General features: G+C 38.7%; 1 protein-coding gene across 2 annotated transcripts; it reads left to right on the plus strand.

Annotated features, from left to right (window-relative positions):
• The first annotated feature begins 5,383 nt into the window (after positions 1-5,383).
• Positions 5,384-20,255, plus strand: LOC120856895 (guanylate-binding protein 5-like). Of its 2 annotated transcripts, XM_040232377.1 has the most exons (9): positions 5,384-5,634; positions 12,717-12,920; positions 13,434-13,561; positions 14,706-14,815; positions 15,072-15,268; positions 16,013-16,255; positions 17,511-17,791; positions 18,789-19,001; positions 19,882-20,255. In XM_040232377.1, the coding sequence occupies exons 2-9, from the start codon at positions 12,725-12,727 to the stop codon at positions 20,074-20,076; spliced, it is 1,563 nt and encodes a 520-aa protein (XP_040088311.1). In that variant the 5' UTR covers positions 5,384-5,634; positions 12,717-12,724; the 3' UTR covers positions 20,077-20,255. The 2 variants fall into 2 exon arrangements, with proteins under 2 accessions (XP_040088311.1, XP_040088312.1); XM_040232378.1 differs by lacking the exon at positions 5,384-5,634 and having other exon boundaries at positions 12,836-12,920; positions 13,388-13,561.
• The last annotated feature ends 6 nt before the right edge of the window (positions 20,256-20,261 follow it).

Here is a 20,261-nt window from a genome sequence, read left to right on the forward strand (position 1 = left end):
CATATGTGTATAACTGAATTTCTTTACTGTATACCTGAAATTAATACAATATCGTCAATCAACTATACTCCAAAATAAAGAAAAGTGAAAGTGTTTTTCACTCAGTCATGTCTGATTCTTTGCAACACCATGGACTGTAGCCTGCCAGGCTTCTCTGTCCATGGGATTTCTCAGGCAAGAATACTGGAGTGGGTTGCCATTCCCTTCTCCAGGGGATCTTCCTAACCCAGGGACTGAACCCAGGTCTCCTACATTGCAGGTGGATTCTTTACTGTCTGAGCCACCAGGGAAGCCCAAGATAACTGCAGGACTTCTCTGATGGCCCAGTGGCTAAGATTCCACACTCCCAATGCAGGGGATGGGCCTAGGTTCTATCTCTGATCGTGGAACTTAATCCCACATGCTACAACTAAAATGTTTGCAAGTATCAACTCTTCAACTACAGATCCCCCATGCCAAAATGAAGATCAAAGATCCCAAGAGCTGCAACAAAGATCTGGCACAGCTTTGTAAATAAATATGTAAGAAAGTAAATATTAAAAAAAAAAAAAACTGGTATCAGAACAAAATCCAACATCATCATTAAAATGATGATAAGACAAATCTAACTTCTAAGGTTACTGCCTCTTGTACAATATACTTATTTCACAGAGACAAGGGTTTTCTTGGGGTCATAGAACCATGAAGCTAAATCTACATGAGATGATAATGGTGATGATAAAGACGATGACAGTAACAAATACAGTAGTAGAAGGGCTCACATTCATGAAGTCATGTTTGAACAGAATGGGATGGATTTCCCATATTTTGTTCTACCAGGTCAAACACTCAAGATGCTGTAAACCAAACTCAAATGTAGACCTGACTGATAAAGCGCAGGTACTTTTAAACATGATTGTATTTAGTTATACAGTAAACAGGTATTGACTGCTGACCATGTCATTGACACTGTGGAAAGCATTGGGGAAGGCAGCAGGAATACTATGGTCAGTAAAACAGCTTGGTCCCCATGTAGATACAGTTTTTTAGTTCATAAGTAAGACATCAACAAATTGGCATCCCAACAAGTGTAATATTTTAATTTCTGATAAGCACTGAAAAGGACTAGGATGCATGAGGGTAAAGGGATAACCCAAAGTACATGAGTTGGTCGGAAATGTTTCCCTGAGAAATTCAGTTTATATATATATATATATTCTTACTTAGATTCAGAATACATATAGTCTTTTTCAGATTCCTTTCCATTATAGTTTATTACAAAATATTGAATATAGTACTCTGTGTTTTACAGTAGGATATTATTGTTTATCTGTTTCATATACATTAGTTTCTATCTGCTAATCCCAAACTCCTAATTTATTTCTCCTCCTCCGCCTTTCCCCTTCAGTAATCATATTTTGTTTTCTATGTCCATGAGTCTCTTTCTGTTTTGTAAATAAATTGTATCATTTTTTAGATTCCTCATACAAGTAATATCACATCGTATTTGTCTTTTTCTGACTTACTTCACTTAGAATGATAATCTCTAGGTCCATCCACATTGCTGCAAGTGGCATTATTTCATTCTTTTTATAGCTGAGTACTATTCCATTGTGTGTGTATATGTGTGTGTGTGTGTGTGTGTGTGTGTGCTCAGTCATGTCTGACTCTTTGAAACACCACGAACTGTAGCCCTCCAGGCTCCTCTGTCCATGGAATTTTCCTGGCAAGTGTACTGGAGGGGCTTGTCATTTTCTTTACCAAGGGATCTTCCTGACCCAGGGATAGGACTCATGTTTCTGCATCTCCTGCATAGGCATGTGGATTTTTTACCACTGAGCCACCAGGGAAGTTCATATAATATATGAAAGTTCATATATATATGGCATAGATATATATGCCACATCTTTATGCATTTCTCTGTGGATGGCTATTTAGATTGCTTCCATGTAAGATGAATTTTTACTAAGAGAAAACTGAGTCAGGAAAGGAATGAAAGAATGGATTTCCAAGCATATGACAACTTTGTTCAAAACTCTTCATTGAGCAGCAGTGTGGTACGTTTGGTCCTGAATGCAGGTCCACGTGGCAGAGATAGTTAGGTTTTAGAGAGGGGCGGGCAGAAGCCATATTCTGTAGATTCTTGCAGGCCACAGAAGAGACTGGATGTTACACTCACTGCAACAGGAAGCTTTCAACTTTTTAAAACTTTTGGACATGAAAATGACATGATTCCTTGAGGATTTATGTTTTTTTTTTTTTTTTTTAAATTCACTGCCTACTGAGTGGAGAATCAATTAAAAACAATAAAAAGTAATAAGTCATGACATCAGTCCTGGCAGTAGTCCCACCTGCAGCTCCCTATGTTGACCAGCCTGTTTTTGTAGAGAATTAAAATTTCTAAATGCCTCACACTTGGTCCTGAGAAGCAACAATAAAAAGGGAAGTGCTGGAACTCTTTTTATCACCATAAATTACAGGCATTTCCAGATATTATGCTTTTATCTACCTAGCATAAATGCTTTCCAGACAGGAAAACAATCCCTCATATCAATTCAAGGCTATGAAACAGCATTTGCTGGAAGAGAATTCAGATCGAAACAGAAATTAACAAGCAGCTACTTGTATAATAGGCTCAATTCTAGGAAATCAGTGGGTTTTCTGTTCTAGCAAAACAAGAATGTGATTTTTAAAATATTTAAACTTACACCAGATTGTATTAAAATTGTTCAAAGGGCAACAAAGCCACTGTCCGTGAGGTTGCCTTTGAAGATGGTTTCTAAATACCTCTTTCTTCCACTGTGCCCACCAGTTTTTCACTGGCTAGAAAAATTTGACAAGCAGCTGCTGCTTGTCTGGAAACATCATCAAAGACTCAGAGCCCTCAAAATGTAATTCATTTTAAGCTACATGCCTCTACACGCCTGTAAGACATTTTTGCACATGGTTTTCAGAGCAAGGGTGTCTGTGCACAATTTATAATGTCTCAAATTTTAAACTCAGCCCTCTACTCTCTAGCAGTGTAACATATGTTGCTGGGATAATATATGATAAAAAGGTGAAGCACACATTTTGTATTTGAACACTTTACCCCAAAATTCATGACAGAAAGGGAAATGTGCATGTTTATAAAAATCTATTCACATGTCTGTTAGAGCAGAGGTCATAAATACAAGGATGTAAGTCTTACAGAAGTGTTTGCTCTAAAACTCAAGGTAGTGAGTAGAGGAAAGCAGACAGAGTGAGAACGGAGTGTGGAGTCATCAAGGTAGAATGAGATGAGTTTTGGTGGAGTGTAAGGCTTGTATACCCATCAAAGATGTGATGAGCAAAGAAGTCTTAGGAAAAGAGATGCCTCCTACAGTCCATCTTTAATAGAATCTACTATACTCACATATGACTTTTATATAGCCTGCATTTGGGAGTGGAGTTTATAGGAGCTGATATTTCCAATTCCACCTCAGATAAATTTCAGTCCAAAAATTGAGTGTTCATCACTGTAACTAAAAATTCATGCTACAATAGGTCAGACAATGACCCAGAATGGTCTCAGCTTGCCGTGGAAAACCAACCAAATGTGATACTGTAGGAATAAAATAGAGTCATTCTTAGTTGATTTTCCCTTTAAGGGATGTATGTTAGGGTCTCTAGAGAAGGATCTACCACTTTGGTGCCCCAGATGGTGATATCAGGTATATGAGCCAGCAGCAAGGCCCCAGCAACCCCAGAGGCACAAGTCTGGACATGTAGACACCAAGCGGCAACTCTGCCAGAGGCAGTGGAAGGTGGAAAGTGCTAACCCTCAAGTATAACCAGAGGCAGCTCAGATAAATAAAAACTTTAGCTAGTGCTGTTTTCCATAGTGCCACCTATGGGGAAACAAAAGATGGGCTCCTATTTCTAAAGAATCTAAATGTCCACTGACAGAGGAACTGGTAAAGGAGATGTGGTACATAAATAAAATGGAATATTACTCAGCCATAGGAAAGAATGAAATAATGCCATTTGTCGCAACATGGATGAAGCTAGAGATTATCACACTAAGTGAAGTAAGCCCCACAAATAAAAATATGATGGTCTCACTCATACGTAGAGTTTAAAAAAGGATACAAATAAACTTATTTACAGGACAAAACCAGACACACAAACTTCAAAAACAAATTTATAGTTACCAAAGGGGACAAGTAGGGGAGATAAATTAGGAGTTTGCAATTAACATATATACACTACTATATATACAATAGATAATCACCAAGGATATATAGCACAGGGGATTCTACTCAGTATTCTGTAATAACGTATATGGGAAAAGAATCTGAAAAAGCATGAATATCTGTGAAAATAAATAGTTTCCTTTTAAACAAACAAACAAACAAACGTGGAACCAGAGACACACACACGAGCTTTACATACAGAAGAAAGATGTTCACCACTTCAAATGCCTCAGCACAGAACCAATGACTCTTCACTATATGAAGAACAGTACTCCTGTATCACACAAAGAAAATGACAGTGCTCCAGGAATTCAGAAAGGCACTTCAATGAACCCAGGAATAAAATAAATGAACAAAAGGAATACTTTGCCAAAGAGACTGAAACACTAAAAAAGAGTCAAATAGAAATTCTGCCGCTGAAGGACTCAATAAACAGAATAAAGAGTGCATTAGAAGTTATCAGAAATAGAGCAGAGCACATGTCAGAGAGAATTAGTCAGTCTGAAGATAGAAATCTAGAAATAATAGAGGCAAAGGGGAAAAATTAAAAAATTAAAAAATTAAAAAATGAGGAAATTCTGTAAGAAGTATCTGACTCCTTTAGGAAAGGCATTAGGGTAATGGGTTTCCTAGAAGGAAAAGAGCAGAAGAAGGGAGAAATTTATAAAGAAATGATAGCTGAGAAGTTCTTAAGCCTGAGGAAGGAACTTGACATTTAAGTTCAGGAAGCAAACTGTTTGGTTTGAATATTTGCCTGACTGATGAAAGACGCAGTTGCAAAAATCCATTTGTTGACCATTTAATGACAGATTATTTTTAAAATTCTTTAAAACTGTTTAGCAAGGTTTACCTATTTAGGAAGATTTTTTTTTTTCACTGAAATTATATAGCAGTTTATTCTGTGTGTCAAACTTAGGTTTTCTCAGAAAAAAATTCTATCAAAATTCCTAAATATTTAGCAAGAGAGGACCTGAATTGTATAGGATGGTTTCTTCCTTACTTTGGGGTTATAATCACTGTTATTGTAGACTTACTGTGGTTTCTCACAGCCTTGAAGGCAGTTTGGAGGAGGAAAAAAATGCAAATGATTTCAAAGTTCTCTTCCATGGACAATATGCAGTTTCTGGGATATCAGTCCAAATACATTCAAACCAAGAAACTCCATCTGGAATCATTTAGTCTCTGAGTTTGGCTTTTGGTTTCAGTTTCCTTCAGCGACATTTCAAAAACCCCTTTCACTATCAGTTTCCGTTTCATATTCTAATCCTTTGTCCTCTGGCAGCATGGTGTGAAGAGAAAAGAAATCCCTAGGATTGGTAAGGAAAAAAGATATCAGAAACCAACACAAATAAACTAAGAAAAGGAGCAAGAACTCAAGTTTTCAATGAAGCAGCTTTCTTAGCAGCTCCAAAAGATTTCTGCTACTGAATTTACAGTTAAGGTAATACCGGGCAAAGGGTGGGAAGATGTTTGCAAGTGTCAGGATGTTTTTAAAAAGCCATTCATGAACTTGTGGAACAGTAGGAGAAAGAGAGGGTGGGACGAATTGAGAAAGTGGCATGACATATATATAATATCGTGTGTAAAATAGCTAGTGGGAAATTGCTGTATAACACAGGGAGCCCAGCCTGGCTCTCTGTGAGAACCTAGAGGAGCAGGATGAGGGGAGGGGAGGGAGGCTCCACTGGGAGGGGCTATATATAAATATATATAAAATTATGACTGATTAGCATTATTGTATAACAGAAACCAACACAACATTGTAAAACAATCTTCCTCCATTTAAAAATAGTTTGTTTATGGTGTGATGCAGCTGAGCTCAATGTAGACTGTCAGAGCCCTGTTAAAGTTAAATTGTGGTGATGTCAGCCAGGAAGTAAAATTCACTGTCAGTTCCTTTTGTTTATGGTTGAATTAGACAGGAGCATGTGCGGGGACAGAGGGTGTGAAATGTCTTCACCCTGTTTTTCTTTTTTGCCACCTTATGACCCGTGGGGATTGTAACTGCCACTTAAATTTCTTTGTCTTTGATAAAACCTGATTAAGATCCTTCAAATTGCAGCCTGAAGTTTTCAAGAACTATGTATATTTCTTTTTTTTATTATATTTATTTTCATGAGAAACAACACTGAATGAGATGTAATGTAAATGGCTTGCTTACATTAAGAACAAAAGAGAAAAAAGGAAAAAAGTTGAATCCCAGAATGTACAATGAAGCAAGGCTTCACCAAAATGTCTATACATTTTATTCCTAGTCTTGTACTTTGTTTGAAGAGGGATTTCTTTGTTCAGAAAGAATCCTAAATTAATTAGCTTTGATTTCTTGACACCCTCTCACTCCTTAAGGCCTTTTGTGTTTTGTATTGTTTCTGCTACTCTATTGATGTTACTATTAAGAATCACTTAATATAACAGTTGCCCTCCTTGAGCACTTAAAACTGTCTAGCAATTTTGTTCACTCCTTGGAACTCTCTCCTCCTTTGAATGTGTTGTTGTAGCCACGCATTCTGGGAAACAAACTCACTCAGAAGGATAATACAGATAGCGGAGTGCAGTTTATTACACTGTTGGGCCCAAGGCAGAGTCTCCTCTTAGCCAAGGACCCTGACCAGTTTTTGTGAAAACCTTATATACCTTAAGTGCACAAACCTGCCTCCTCAAATTCCCTCAAACTAGTCTGAACAAAGGAAAAAGAAAGATACAATCAAAGTTAACCTATGATTCATATGCCTTAAGCCTAGGTAGTTAACAAAGGACAGTTATCAACAGGCCTGTGGTCATACCCCAATAAGCATAATAGAATGTATGATTCTATTAGGTTACACAGATAATTAGGGTATTCTTTTAGGTAACAGAGAGTCTAGATACAAGCCCCGAGGCCCTTCCTTCCTGGGGCCAGGTTTTCCAGTTGGTTTGTTGTTTCCATAGATACTGGGCATATAGCTCAAAGTCCACAGTCCGGCCCAAGATGGAGTCTTGCTTTCAAGATAGAGCCTGTTCTGTCTGTTTCCTCCTTCATTATCATGGCACATATTTTGCACATCTCCTTCTTGTTTGATTTCCATTTTTCTCCTTTGTAAGAGCTTTTCCTCTACAAATTCAAACCAAAAACTACACAAAGCAAAGTGAAGGCAAACAACAATAACAAAAGCACACATCATAAACTGAGTTATGATAGCAGAGCGACAGTTACGCGTGAGGCTCAAACACAATGAACCTGCAAAGATGTTTTGCGGCTGGGTTATTCGATTACCATGAAAGATGCTACCCAGATAACATCTGGTGACAATGTATAAAATACTTCCACTAGTATAAATACACGGCCCCGATGTTATTTATTAAGTGGCCTGAAAATTCAGACAAAGTCATTTCCTTTCTCATTAGTGACATCATCCCATAGCAAGAGATCTGGTAAGCTCTCAAAATCTACAAATAAATTTTGATTGTTTATCTTCTGTTTTTCTAGCTAATTGTTGTGAGTCAGGTCTCCGTATCTTTCTAATCTAAAAATGATTCTGGTTCCTGCCATAAACAAATCAGACAATAGGAGTCAACAAACCTAAGATGCCAATACTGCTTCGGAAATGGGTTAAAGTAGAAAGAGATTTGGCCTTTGGAACGTAAAATTATGTGGAATCCTCTCTTTTTGGATCTGGCTTGGACTGGGCATTTCTGGCTCCCATGTCCTGGGGCTATGTCATTTGCAATGGATCTCTTATCTGCTCCCAAGCAGTTTCTATTTATCTGTCACCTGGATAATCTCTGGGGGTGTTGGCAATTAAGGAAAGGGGGAAATGGGTCCTCACATTTTTCAAAAAAGGAATTTTTACATTAGCTAACAAGGGAATCCAGACATTTTTATTGTAGGATATCCCTTTAAAAAAGGCAAGCAGGTGGTGAGATTTTAGCTTCTGTTGTAAATAACTGTTTCTAAAATGGAAGATAATCATTCTTTATAATATGGCAAGGCAGAAAAGCAAGCATTTGTTTACATTTCAGGTAGCTTTAAATCTATTTTATTTGGGATTCTTTAGGTTACAAGAATTAACATTAGGAAACTAGAAAATAGCTGTTACAGTGAAGGCAGTTTGGGGAACCAGTTGAGGTGTCAGGGATACCAATTAATGATTTTCAATGGACCATTCTGAAGAGCTAAGTCCAGACATACTAAACAAAAGAAAACACCGCTACAAGAGTTCTCAACTGCTAAAATGGAATCAAACATATATATATATACATATATATATTCAAATATACCTTTTCAAATTATAAAAAGTACCCTGAGTGAATAGGAAAATAGGCTTTATTTTAGCAATCAAGATCAAAATTATGAATAATAGAATTAAAGGAATCTCACACATATTTAGGTTTTTATACATTTTATTCCATAATCTGAATCTTATAATGGTTAAGTGTTAAAATATTTTCACTCATTATCTCATTCATAAAATGATCACTTATTGAAGTTTTGATTGAATAACACATATTAATAGTTACATAAAAATTCTTTAAAAGTAAAGCTTTAAGATGTAAACAATGGTGTGATCACTCATCTAGAGCCAGACATCCTGGAATGTGAAGCATCACTATGAACAAAGCTAGTGGAGGTGATGGAATGCCATTTGAGCTCTTTCAAATCCTGAAAGATGATGCTGTGAAAGTGCTGCACTCAATATGCCAGCAAATTTGGAAAACTCAGCAGTGGCCACAGGACTGGAAAAGGTCAGTTTTCATTCCAATCCCAAAGAAAGGCAATGCCAAAGAACGCTCAAACTACCCCACAATTGTACTCCTCTCACATGCTAGTAAAGTAATGCTCAAAATTCTCCAAGCCAGGCTTCAGCAATACATGAACCATGAACTTCCTGATGTTCAAGCTGGGTTTAGAAAGGGCAGAGGAACCAGAGATCAAATTGCCAACATCTGCTGGATCATGGAGAAAGCAAGAGAGTTCCAGAAAAACATCTATTTCTGCTTTATTGACTATGCCAAAGCCTTTGACTGTGTGGATCACAAGAAACTGTGGAAAATTCTGAAAGAGATGGGAATACCAGACCACCTGACCTGCCTCATGAGAAATCTGTATGCAGGTCAGGAAGCCACAGTTAGAACTGGACATGGAACAACAGACTGGTTCCAAATAGGAAAAGGAGTCTGTCAAGGCTGTATATTGTCACCCTGCTTCTTTAACTTCTATGCAGAGTACATCATGAGAAACGCTGGACTGGAATAAACACAAGCTGGAATCAAGATTGCCAGGAGAAATATCAATAACCTCAGATATGCAGATGACACCACCCTTATGGCAGAAAGTGAAGAGGAACTAAAAAGCCTCTTGATGAAAGTAAAAGAGGAGAGTGAAAAAGTTGGCTTAAAGCTCAACATTCAGAAAACAAAGATCATGGCATCCGGTCCCATCACTTCATGGGAAATAGATGGGGACACAGTGGAAACAGTGTCAGACTTTATTTTTTTGGGCTCCAAAATCACTGCAGATGGTGACTGCAGCCATGAAATTAAAAGATGCTTGCACCCTGGAAGAAAAGTTATGAGCAACCTAGATAGCATATTCAAAAGCAGAGATATTACTTTGCTGACTAAGGTCCGTCTAGCCAAGGCTGTGATTTTTCCTGTGGTCATATATGGATGTGAGAGTTGGACTGTGAAAAAGGCTGAGCACCGAAGAATTGATGCTTTTGAACTGTGGTGTTGGAGAAGACTCTTGAGAGCCTTTTGGACTGCAAGGAGATCCAACCAGTCCATTCTGAAGGAGATCACCCCTGGGATTTCTTTGGAAGGAATGATGCTAAAGCTGAAACTCCAGTACTTTGGCCACCTCATGCGAAGAGTTGACTCATTGGAAAAGACTCTGATGCTGGGAGGGATTGGGGGCAGGAGGAGAAGGGGACGACAAAGGATGAGATGACTGGATGGCATCACGGACTCGATGGACGTGAGTCTGAGTGAACTCCGGGAGATGGTGATGGACAGGGAGGCCTGGCGTGCTGCGATTCATGGGGTTGCAAAGAGTCGGACATGACTGAACGACTGAACTGAACTGAGAAAATGGTACCTAAGGACCTGGCAGGAGTTACTTTAATGCACTTTGGCTGGACATAGTCCTAAATTAGAGAAAAGCAGGTTGATATTGGGTAAAAGAAAAAGTGTAATAGAACAAATAGTGGTCATAAAGATTCAAACTGGGGATTCAGGGAAATACAAACTAAGAAACATAAGCAAGACAAAAGCCGATGGAAAAAAATGAGACTCAAACTAGCAGTAGTTTAGACTCAGAAAATGCTTTTCTATACATTCACCAAATACTTAAGAACCAGTAGGGAAGCCTCTAGTAGAACTTTGAAGGGCCTCATTTCAGTTCAGTAGCTCAATCATATACAACTCTTTGCAACCCCATGGACTGCAAAACGGCACTCTTCCCTGTCCATCACCAACTCCAGGAGCTTGCTCAAACTCACGTCCATTGAGTTGGTGATGATGTCCAACCATCTCATCCTCTGTCGTCACCTTTTCCTCTGGCCTTCAATCTTTCTCAGCATCAGAGTCTTTTCCAATGAGTCAGTCTTCCCATCAGGTGTCCAAAGTATTGGAGTTACAGCTTCAGCATCAGTCCTTCCAGTGAATATTCAGGACTCATTTAAAGTCTCTCATTATTTCCCCATCTATTTGCCAGAAAGTGATGGGACCGGATGCCATGATCTTAGTTTTCTGTATGTTGAGTTTTAAGCCAACTTTTTCACTGTCCTCTTTCACTTTCATCAAGAGGCTCTTTAGTTCTTTGTTTTCTACCATAAGGGTGGTGTCATCTGCATATCTGAGGATATTCATACGTCTCCAGCAATCTTGATTCCAGCTTGTGCTTCAGCCAGACAGGTATTTCACATGATGTACTCTGCATAGACGTTAAATAAGCAAGGTAACAATATATATCCTTGACGTACTCCTTTCCCCTTTTGGAACTAGTCTGTTATTCCATGTCCAGTTCTAACTGCTGCTTCTTGACCTGCATATAGGTTTCTCAGGAGGCAGGTCAGGTGGTCTGGTATTCCCATCTCTTTCAGAATTTTCCACAGTTTGTTGTGATCCACGCAGTCAAAGGTTTTTGCATAGTCAATAAAGCAGAAGTAGATGTTTTTCTGGGCCTCTTTCTTTTTCAATGATCCAGAGGATGTTGGCAATTTGATCGCTGGTTCCTCTTTCTTTTCTAAAACAAGCTTGAACATCTAGGAGTCCATGGTTCACATACTGTTGAAGCCTGGCTTGGAGACTTTTGAGTATTACTTTGCTAGCATGTGAGATTAGTGAAAATGTGTGGTAGTTTGACATTCTTTGGCATTGCCTTTTTTGGGGATTGGAATGAAAACTGCCTTTTTCCAGTCCTATGGCCACTGCTGAGTTTTCCAGATTTGCTGGCATTGAGTGCAGCACCTTAACAGCATCATCTTTTAGGATTTGAAATAGCTCTGCTGGAATTCCATCACCTCCACTAGCTTTGTTCATGTTGATGCTTCCTGAGGCCCACTTAACTTCATATTCCAGAATGTCTGCCTCTAGGTGAGTGATCACACCATCGTGATTATCTGGGTCATGAAGATCTTTTTTGTATTGTTCTTCTGTGTATTCTTGCCACCTCTTCTTAATATCTTCTGCTTCTGTTAGGTCCATATCATTTCAGTCCTTTATTGTGCCCATCTCTGCATGAAAAGTTCCCTTGGTATCTCTAATTTTCTTGAAGAAATATCTAGTCTTTCCCATTGTATTGTTTTCCTCTATTTCTTTGCACTGATCACTGAGGAAGGCTTTCTTATCTCTCCGTGCTATTCTTTGGAACTCTGTATTCAAATGGCATATCTTTCCTTTTCTCCTTTGCCTTTCACTTCTTTTCTCAGCTATCTGTAAGCCCTCCTCAGACAACCATTTTGCCTTTTTGTATTTCTTTTTCTTGGGGACTGTCTTGATCACTGCCTCCTGTACAATGTCATGAAACTCCATCCATAGTTCTTCCAGCACTCTCAGATCTAATCCATTGAATCTATTTGTCACTTCCACCTTATAATCATAAGGAATTTGATTTAGGTCATACGTGAATTGTCTAGTGGTTTCCCTACTTTCTTCAATTTAAGTCTGAATTTTGCAGTAAGGAATTCATGATCTGAGCCACAGTCAGCTCCTACTCTTTTTCTCTTTTTTGCTGACTGTATAGAGTTTCTCCATCTTTGGCTTCAAAGAACATAATGAATCTGATTTTGGTATTGACCATCTGGTGATGTCCATGTGTAGAGTCTCCTCTTGTATTGTTGGGTCTAGGACTTCTCTTGTGTTGAAGGGCTTGGACTTATGTTATTATGACCCTTTTTACTATCTTTTTATTTATTATGATTCACTTCTTCAGAAACTTAGACCATCTGGGGAGAAGTATGTCTACAGGTTGAGGAAGTAAAATGACTTTTTTCTGCTTAATGAATAGAAACTTCAGTCTTTCCCATGTCTTTCCTTGAACATCAGGTGACACCATGGACATTGCCCCATTGATTCACATGCCAGAACCCTTGTGGCTCATTGAGAACACTAATGGGCCACTGCTGGTTAATCCAGAAGCTCTGAAGATCCTGTCTGCCATCAGGCAGCCTGTTGTGGTGGTGGCTATCATGGGCCTCAACCGCACAGGCAAATCCTACCTGATAAACAAGCTGGCTGGGAAGAACAAGGGTGAGTGACACCAGCAGAGCCCAGCTAAGTCCCTTCTGTTTACCCACACTCCCAACATGCAGCACAGTGATGTGAGGAGAGAAAGTTAGAGACCTGGGAGGAATATTGAAAGCTAATGCTTGACTCAAATCTAGCTAATGATCTTCTGGGAGATGAAAGGCAGAGTTCTGCTTCTGACATATCACCTCATTTTTTTCCTCAGTATCTACTTAGAAAAATTACAGTACTTTCCAATTATAAGAAGACATCAATGAAATAACTTTTACATATGTATTTATAAGTGACTAAATTTTGATAGTATAATATTCTTGCAAAAAAAGAAATGTTTATTTCCAGCCCTATGGTACTTGGCATTCTTATTATCGCATTCCTCTATTGTAATTCAGGTCAATATAGAGTTATACTTTCTGCCATATCCTCGCCGTGCTTTCTTTAAATGGTAGCTCACTTATTAAGACAGTCTCCAGTTTCCAGATCCACTCCTCTATTACAGCGTCTCAACTCCCCCTGTAGGATTCTCAGTTGGATCTACAGTGCAGTCTCACACGAAGGGCATCTGGATGTGGTGTGTGCCTCACCCCAAGAAACCAAACCACACCCTGGTTCTTCTTGACACTGAGGGACTCGGAGACGTAGAGAAGGTAAGGAAAAAGAATTTCTTTTTAATCAACCTCCTCATCCCTGAACACTCTTTACATGGGGAGACTTTTTTTTTTTATTTCTACTTGACCAGGGTATATGTTTTTTCCCCTTTCTGTTTTTAATAGTTAAATTTTAGAAACTGAAGTGAGAAAAATAGGTGTGAAAGCCAGAATCACAATTGGGAGACTGTGCTAATGTGGAGCTGGGCAGCTAACTGAACTGAAGAGAGAGATGGTGCAAAAAAAGTCACCGTCATGAGTTTGACCCTGCAGAGGACCGAGGTTAGCAGTGGCCTTGCAGAACTTGAGTCCAAATCAGGATCCTAGTACCTGCAGCTCTTAAGACTTTGACAAACAAGAATAAGTCTCCTCAAATCTCCTATTCCCCTTTGGTCTCATCCGTGTTATCATTTGCACAGGAGATGCACGTTATTTCTCCACTTCCATCTGGCAAGAAAAAAAGCCTGATTTGTAGCACTTCCCCATTTTCTAAGTGCTCCCATCACAGCTGACTCCAAGCTTCCAAAGTGAAGTCACTAAGCTCAAGGCTCAGAAAAGGGGTACACAACAAGCTGTTGTAAGCTGGTATGAGCTGGCTAGAGCACAAAACGGGATCTTTCCCTTGTACTTCTTCTGGTTTTCTTGTCTTCATATTGCTTTTGATTGACCACAATTCAAAATGATCAACCCATTTTTGCTTTAGTTTACTTACCTGTAACATAGAGACAGTAGTTAAAACCTTATTCTCACAGCATTGTTTTTGAGTATTAGATAAGATCAGTAATATGAACTTCCCTGTGTATAAGTTACTCAATAAAATAGATGCATGTATTATGCATACAGACCTACTTTGTTTTACACAGTTGAAAATCTTGATTTTAACTACTCTGGTTACCTTCAGTAACTTTGACTATCGATTTTGCAAATACCTAACCAGTTATAAGAGGGACTGATAAGTTAAAAAATATGAAAAAATATGGTTTTATGTAAAATTATCAATGCTAATGACAGAACTAAATTTCCCATGTTTCTCACAACCATTTTAGTTTTCCCTGTTTAACATTTGTAGATCAAGGGTCTATTTTTAGTAGCTGCTCATATGGGAGTGCCATGAGACATGACTGAAATTTATTCTGACTTCTAGGGCGACAAGACTAATGACACCCATATAGCTGTACTGGCACTACTATTGAGTAGTACTTTTGTATACAACACCATGAACAAAATTGACCAGGGAGCTATCGACCTCTTGCAGTATCCTTTTGTGGTCCAGGATGGTACCAAAGCCAGAAAGAATTCCTCCATTCACCAGCCCATGAGTCCTTGTGTATCAAACACAAAGGTGAAAACACTGTGAACATTAAAAGAACAAGACAAAGTCCTTTTGTTTACTGAATGAAAGGAGGACTTGGTTACAACCCAAAGAGAATATAAAAGCATTTAAAGGCATGGATTTAAATATGGCCCAGATGCAGTCCTATTTCCAAAAGTTTCCTTAATTGCATCTCAGCTATGTGACAGAACTGTCACATCTGCTCAGAATAGATACCTCACCTAATCTTAACAGGGTAGACGATGCAGCTGACTTTGTGAGAATCTGTCCAAACTTAGTGTGGACTCTGAGAGATTTCTACCTTGACCTGGAAGCAAATGGGCAACTCATCACAGCAGATGAATATCTGGAGAATTCACTGAGGCCAAAGCAAGGTAACGGACTCCAATTTTGGAAAGAGGGAGAAAAATAGCACAAGAAGTTATCTCTTGTATGTTGCTGGTTAAACTTATAGTTTCCTGTAGTTACTCAGCTGACTAAATGACTACATAGTATTAACAATACTATTAATAGTATTAATAATTAATAATTTTAAGTAATAATTAATTGTTTTAATTAATTGGATTAGATTATTTTGATTAATTAATTAAAATCAATCAATAATATTTGCTGGTTAATAATACTATTAATAATGCATTACTATTAATAATATTATTAATAGTATTAATTATTAATACTATTAATTTAAATGAACTAATAAAGTCCATATTAAATTATATTATTCCCTGTTCTTAGAGCAAATTACTTTTCTATTTTCCTTTCCCTGGTTGATCACCTTTTAAGCTTTTGCTTTGGGTTTGTGAAAATGTAGTGAAGTAAATAACATCAGGGAGGTTATATGAAAGTTGTTCAGTTGTGTTCGACTCTTTATGACCCCTTGGACTGTACAGTCAGTGGGATTCTCCAGGCCAGAATACTGGAGTGGGTGGCCTTTCCCTTCCTCAGGTGATCTTTGTAACCTGGGATTGAACCCAGGTCTCCCACATTGCAGGCAGATTCTTTACCAGCTGAGCCACAAGGGAAGCCCAACATCAGGTAGAGGGCATATTTATTTGTGGGAAATAGATCAAAATGAATGTTAACTTGATACTAAATAAATCCTATTTTTCCCTCCACAGGCCCCAACCAACATCTTCAAAATTTTAATCTGCCCCGTCTGTGTATACAGAAATTCTTTCCAGTAAAGAAATGCTTCATTTTTGACTTGCCCACTCACCAGAAGAAGCTTGCCCAGCTTGAGACACTGCATAATGATGATCTGGATCCTAAGTTTGTACAACAAGTGGCAGAATTCTGTTCCTACATCTTTAGCCATTCCAAGACTAAAACTCTGTCAGGAGGCATCAAGGCCAGTGGATCTCGTGAGTACCTTTTCAAAGGTTTTCCTTCAATTCAAAATAGAGAATGAGAGCAGTATTGTAATTTTTCCTTCCACTGTCAATGCTAAAAATGCATAGTTAGATACTACCAAGAAAATCATAGGTATATTTGTTAAATATTTCCAAAAATATATCTAAATGTTTTTAGTAATGTTTGCAAAATAAGATAAAATAGGAAAATAATCTGAAGAAAATGTCAAGTTAAAAAAGTTCTGCCTATAAATGATCCACTGTTGAACTAGACTAACCCGCATGGGTTGGCAGCACTTGTTCCACCAATACAGTGAGTACTTGTTAAGTGCCACAGCCTTAGATAGGCAGAAAATGGGAAGACATACATTGTAGAAATGGAACATTCTTAACATAAACATTAAACAAACAGATGCCCAGATTGTCTAAAACCCTTCAAGAAATCTAAGCAGACTTCTCAATCCAATTGTTCCTAAATACTCTATGTCTTGGAACTTTGTAAATTATTGTGTGTTAGTCACTCAGTCTTGTCCAACTCTTTGCGACTCCAAGGACTATAGCCTACCAGGCTGCCCTGTCCATGGAATTTAGCAGGCAAGAATACTGGAGTGGGTTGCCATTTCCTTCTCCAGGGCATCTTTCCAACCCAGGGATTGAACCCAGGTCTCCTGCACTGTAGGCAGATGCTTTACAGTTTGAGCTAGGGAAGTCTGTATTGTAAATTATTGCTACAATCTAAAGGGAAGATGAGTGCAAACACAAGTAGGCAAAGGATGAGGAGGACAAACAGGAAAGTTCCAACAAAGAGTCAGGTGACCTGGTCTAATTTGCCTACTTTGTGCTTTTTCAGGTGAGGGTAACACTCACTCCAGCTTTACATGTTCAAGTGGATGAGAAAAGGGAATTTTGAAGGGAATAGAAATATGAGGAAGAAAGAAAGAAAGGGAAGAGTAAATAGGCAAAAGGTCTATAGTATTCTAAATAAATGAATACACACAACTTTGTGTAACCATCTCCTCATTGCTCAATTAGAAAGTGATGAAATGTAGGTCATCACACAAATCTTCAGTTTTCTCCTTTGAACACGTTCTTTTCTCAGAGAATGAAAGATCTGTCTTCTTGATCATATAACTTCCCAAAGGAACTTACTTGGTCCATTTGAACACTGTGCAGAAGGCTGAATATGCTAAATTAACATTCTCAGAGTTAGTTCAGAGCATGTCCTTTTTCTCTGCAAATAATTCAAGCATCTCTTCCCCCTGTTAAGATCTAGAGAACCTAGTGCAGACCTATGTCAATGCCATCAACAATGGGGATCTGCCCTGCATGGAAAGTGAAGTCCTCACCTTGGCCCAGATTAAGAACTCGGCTGCAGTGCAAAAGGCCCTTGCCCATTATGACCAGGCGATGGGCCAGAAGCTGCAGCTGCCCACAGAAACCCTTCAGGAACTGCTGGACCTGCACAGGGCCAGTGAGAAAGAGGCCATTGAAGTCTTCATGAAGAACTCTTTCAAGGATGAGGACCAAGGGTACCAGAAAAAATTAGAGGTAATTAAGTTTTTTGCTATAGTGGATGGGACTTAGGGGCAATAAAAGGCAAAATGTTGCTATGCAATACAAAATGTGGACTTAAGTAAAGCAGTTCTTACTAGACTGAGAGATAATGACTATCACTTAAGTGACCAAGATTTTATTATTGTTCTGAAGACAAGTAACAACAAAAAACATATAACTACCCTGGACCCAACTGTTGTTGTCATTATTTAGTCTTAAGTCATGTCCGACTCTTTGCAACTCCATGGACTGTAGCCCTCCTGGCTCCTCTGTCCATTGGTTTTCCCAGACAACAGTACTGGAGTGGGTTGCCATTTCCTTCTCCAGGGAATCTCTTCCCAACATAGGGATCGAACCCACATCTCCTGCATTGCAGGTAGATTCTTTATTACTGAGCCACCAGGGAAACCCCTAGACCCTATAGATTCTAAAAGTTTCACACACAGATAACTCATCTTATTATGTTACACCCATGGATTAGTGTTTTCAAAGCAATCTTATCCCTTAAAAAATTGTATTCATAAAGTATTAACTTTCCCTTTTTATTAATCAAGCATACAGAATTGCCAAAGGCTCTACTAAAAGATTATCTCCTCATGTTTAATAGCATATGCTCATTATTCAGGCCAATCATCCATTCTACCTCCTCAGTGGAAATCCCAGACCCAATATAATATTGAAACAGTAGTAACACAGTAGGTTGCATTTAAAATTAGGGCTTGAGGATAGAGATCTGTAGTCTGAAGATTCTATCTAAAGTAGAAGAGGCAAAAGAAAGGGGTGTCCAGAGACTTCAGATACAAAAGTAAAGTCACTGTTCTACAGTGTATTATCCATGGAATATTTTTACAATAGGTTTGGTAGAAAGAATATAGTATTGCTTGTAGTCTTTGAATTCCCAGAAAAAATACAGAGATTCTCTTTGTGAATCATTTCTAAAAATACTCAAGTGTTGGTAATACCTTTTCTATGGGCCTTTATCCCCTTAAAGATGCAGCTAGCAGCCAAACAGAATGACTTTCATAAACACAACTTGGAGGCATCACAGAATCATTGCTCAGCTTTACTTCAGGATATTTTTCATCCTCTAGAAGAAAATGTGAAGCAAGGGGTTTATTCAAAACCCAGAGGCCATTGTCTCTTCATTCAGCAGAGAGACAAGCTGATTGCAAAGTACAATCAGGAGCCCAGGAAAGGAATACAGGTATCCTTGGTTTTATGTATTAATTATGGGGGGCTTGTGGGGGGAGGGTCTTCTTTAAAAATCAATGACAACAGACAAGAAGAATAATATTTGTAGAACTGAACTAGACTTTTGTGATGAAAGTGAAAGAGGAGAGTGAAAAAGTTGGTTTAAAGCTCAACATTCAGAAAACTAAGATCATGGCATCTGGTCCCATCACTTCATGGGAAATAGATGGGGAAACAGGGGAAACAGTATCAGACTTTATTTTGGGGGGCTCCAAAATCACTGCAGATGGTGATTGCAGCCATGAAATTAAAAGACGCTTACTCCTTGGAAGAAAAGTTATGACCAACCTAGATAACATATTAAAAAGCAGAGATATTACTTTGCCAACAAAGGTCTGTCTAGTCAAGGCTATGGTTTTTCCTGTGGTCATGTATGGATGTGAGAGTTGAAGTGTGAAGAAAGCTGAGTGCCGAAGAATTGATGCTTTTGAACTGTAGTGTTGGAGAAGACTCTTGAGAGTCCCCTGGACTGCAAGGAGATCCAACCAAACCATTCTAAAGGAGATCAGTCCTGGGTGTTCACTGGAAGGACTGATGCTGAAGCTGAAACTCCAATACTTTGGCCACTTCATGCTAAGAGCTGACTCATTGGAAAAGACTCTGATGCTGGGAGGGATTCGGGGCAGGAGGAGAAGGGGACAACAGAGGATGAGATGGCTGGATGGCATCACTGACTTGATGGACGTGAGTCTGAGTGAACTCCGGGAGTTGGTGATGGACAGGGAGGCCTGGCGTGCTGCAATTCATGGGCTCACAAAGAGTCGAACATGACTGAGCAAATGAACTGAACTGAATCATTTTTTACTTTTGATTATATTTTTTTGGGTTCTTAGGCTGAAGAAGCTCTTCAGAAATATTTAGAATCCAAGGAGTTTGTGAGTGTTACCATTTTGCAGATAGACCTGGCTCTCACAGCAAGGGAAAAGGAGATGGAAGGTGAGAAAAAAAATGGGGGGAAAAATGCAACACAGAAATTCTACACATTTTATGTTAATTTGACCTGGTTAAACCTGGGATCATTAAACTAGAGCTAGAATGGCAAACATGTACCATTCTTAGCTCCTCAGTCTATACCTGAATAGGGCATATACCCTCAGCTACCATATGATTACTTGCAGGGAGAAAAAATGACCAAGGAAATTTTATCTATGAAGTAGTGGCAATAACAAATAAGGGAGTGGGGGAAGACGGAAGGGTACTTTAATCCTAGAGA

The sequence above is a fragment of the Oryx dammah genome, unplaced genomic scaffold, assembly GCF_014754425.2.
Source record: "Oryx dammah isolate SB20612 unplaced genomic scaffold, SCBI_Odam_1.1 HiC_scaffold_28, whole genome shotgun sequence".
NCBI lineage: Eukaryota > Metazoa > Chordata > Mammalia > Artiodactyla > Bovidae > Oryx > Oryx dammah.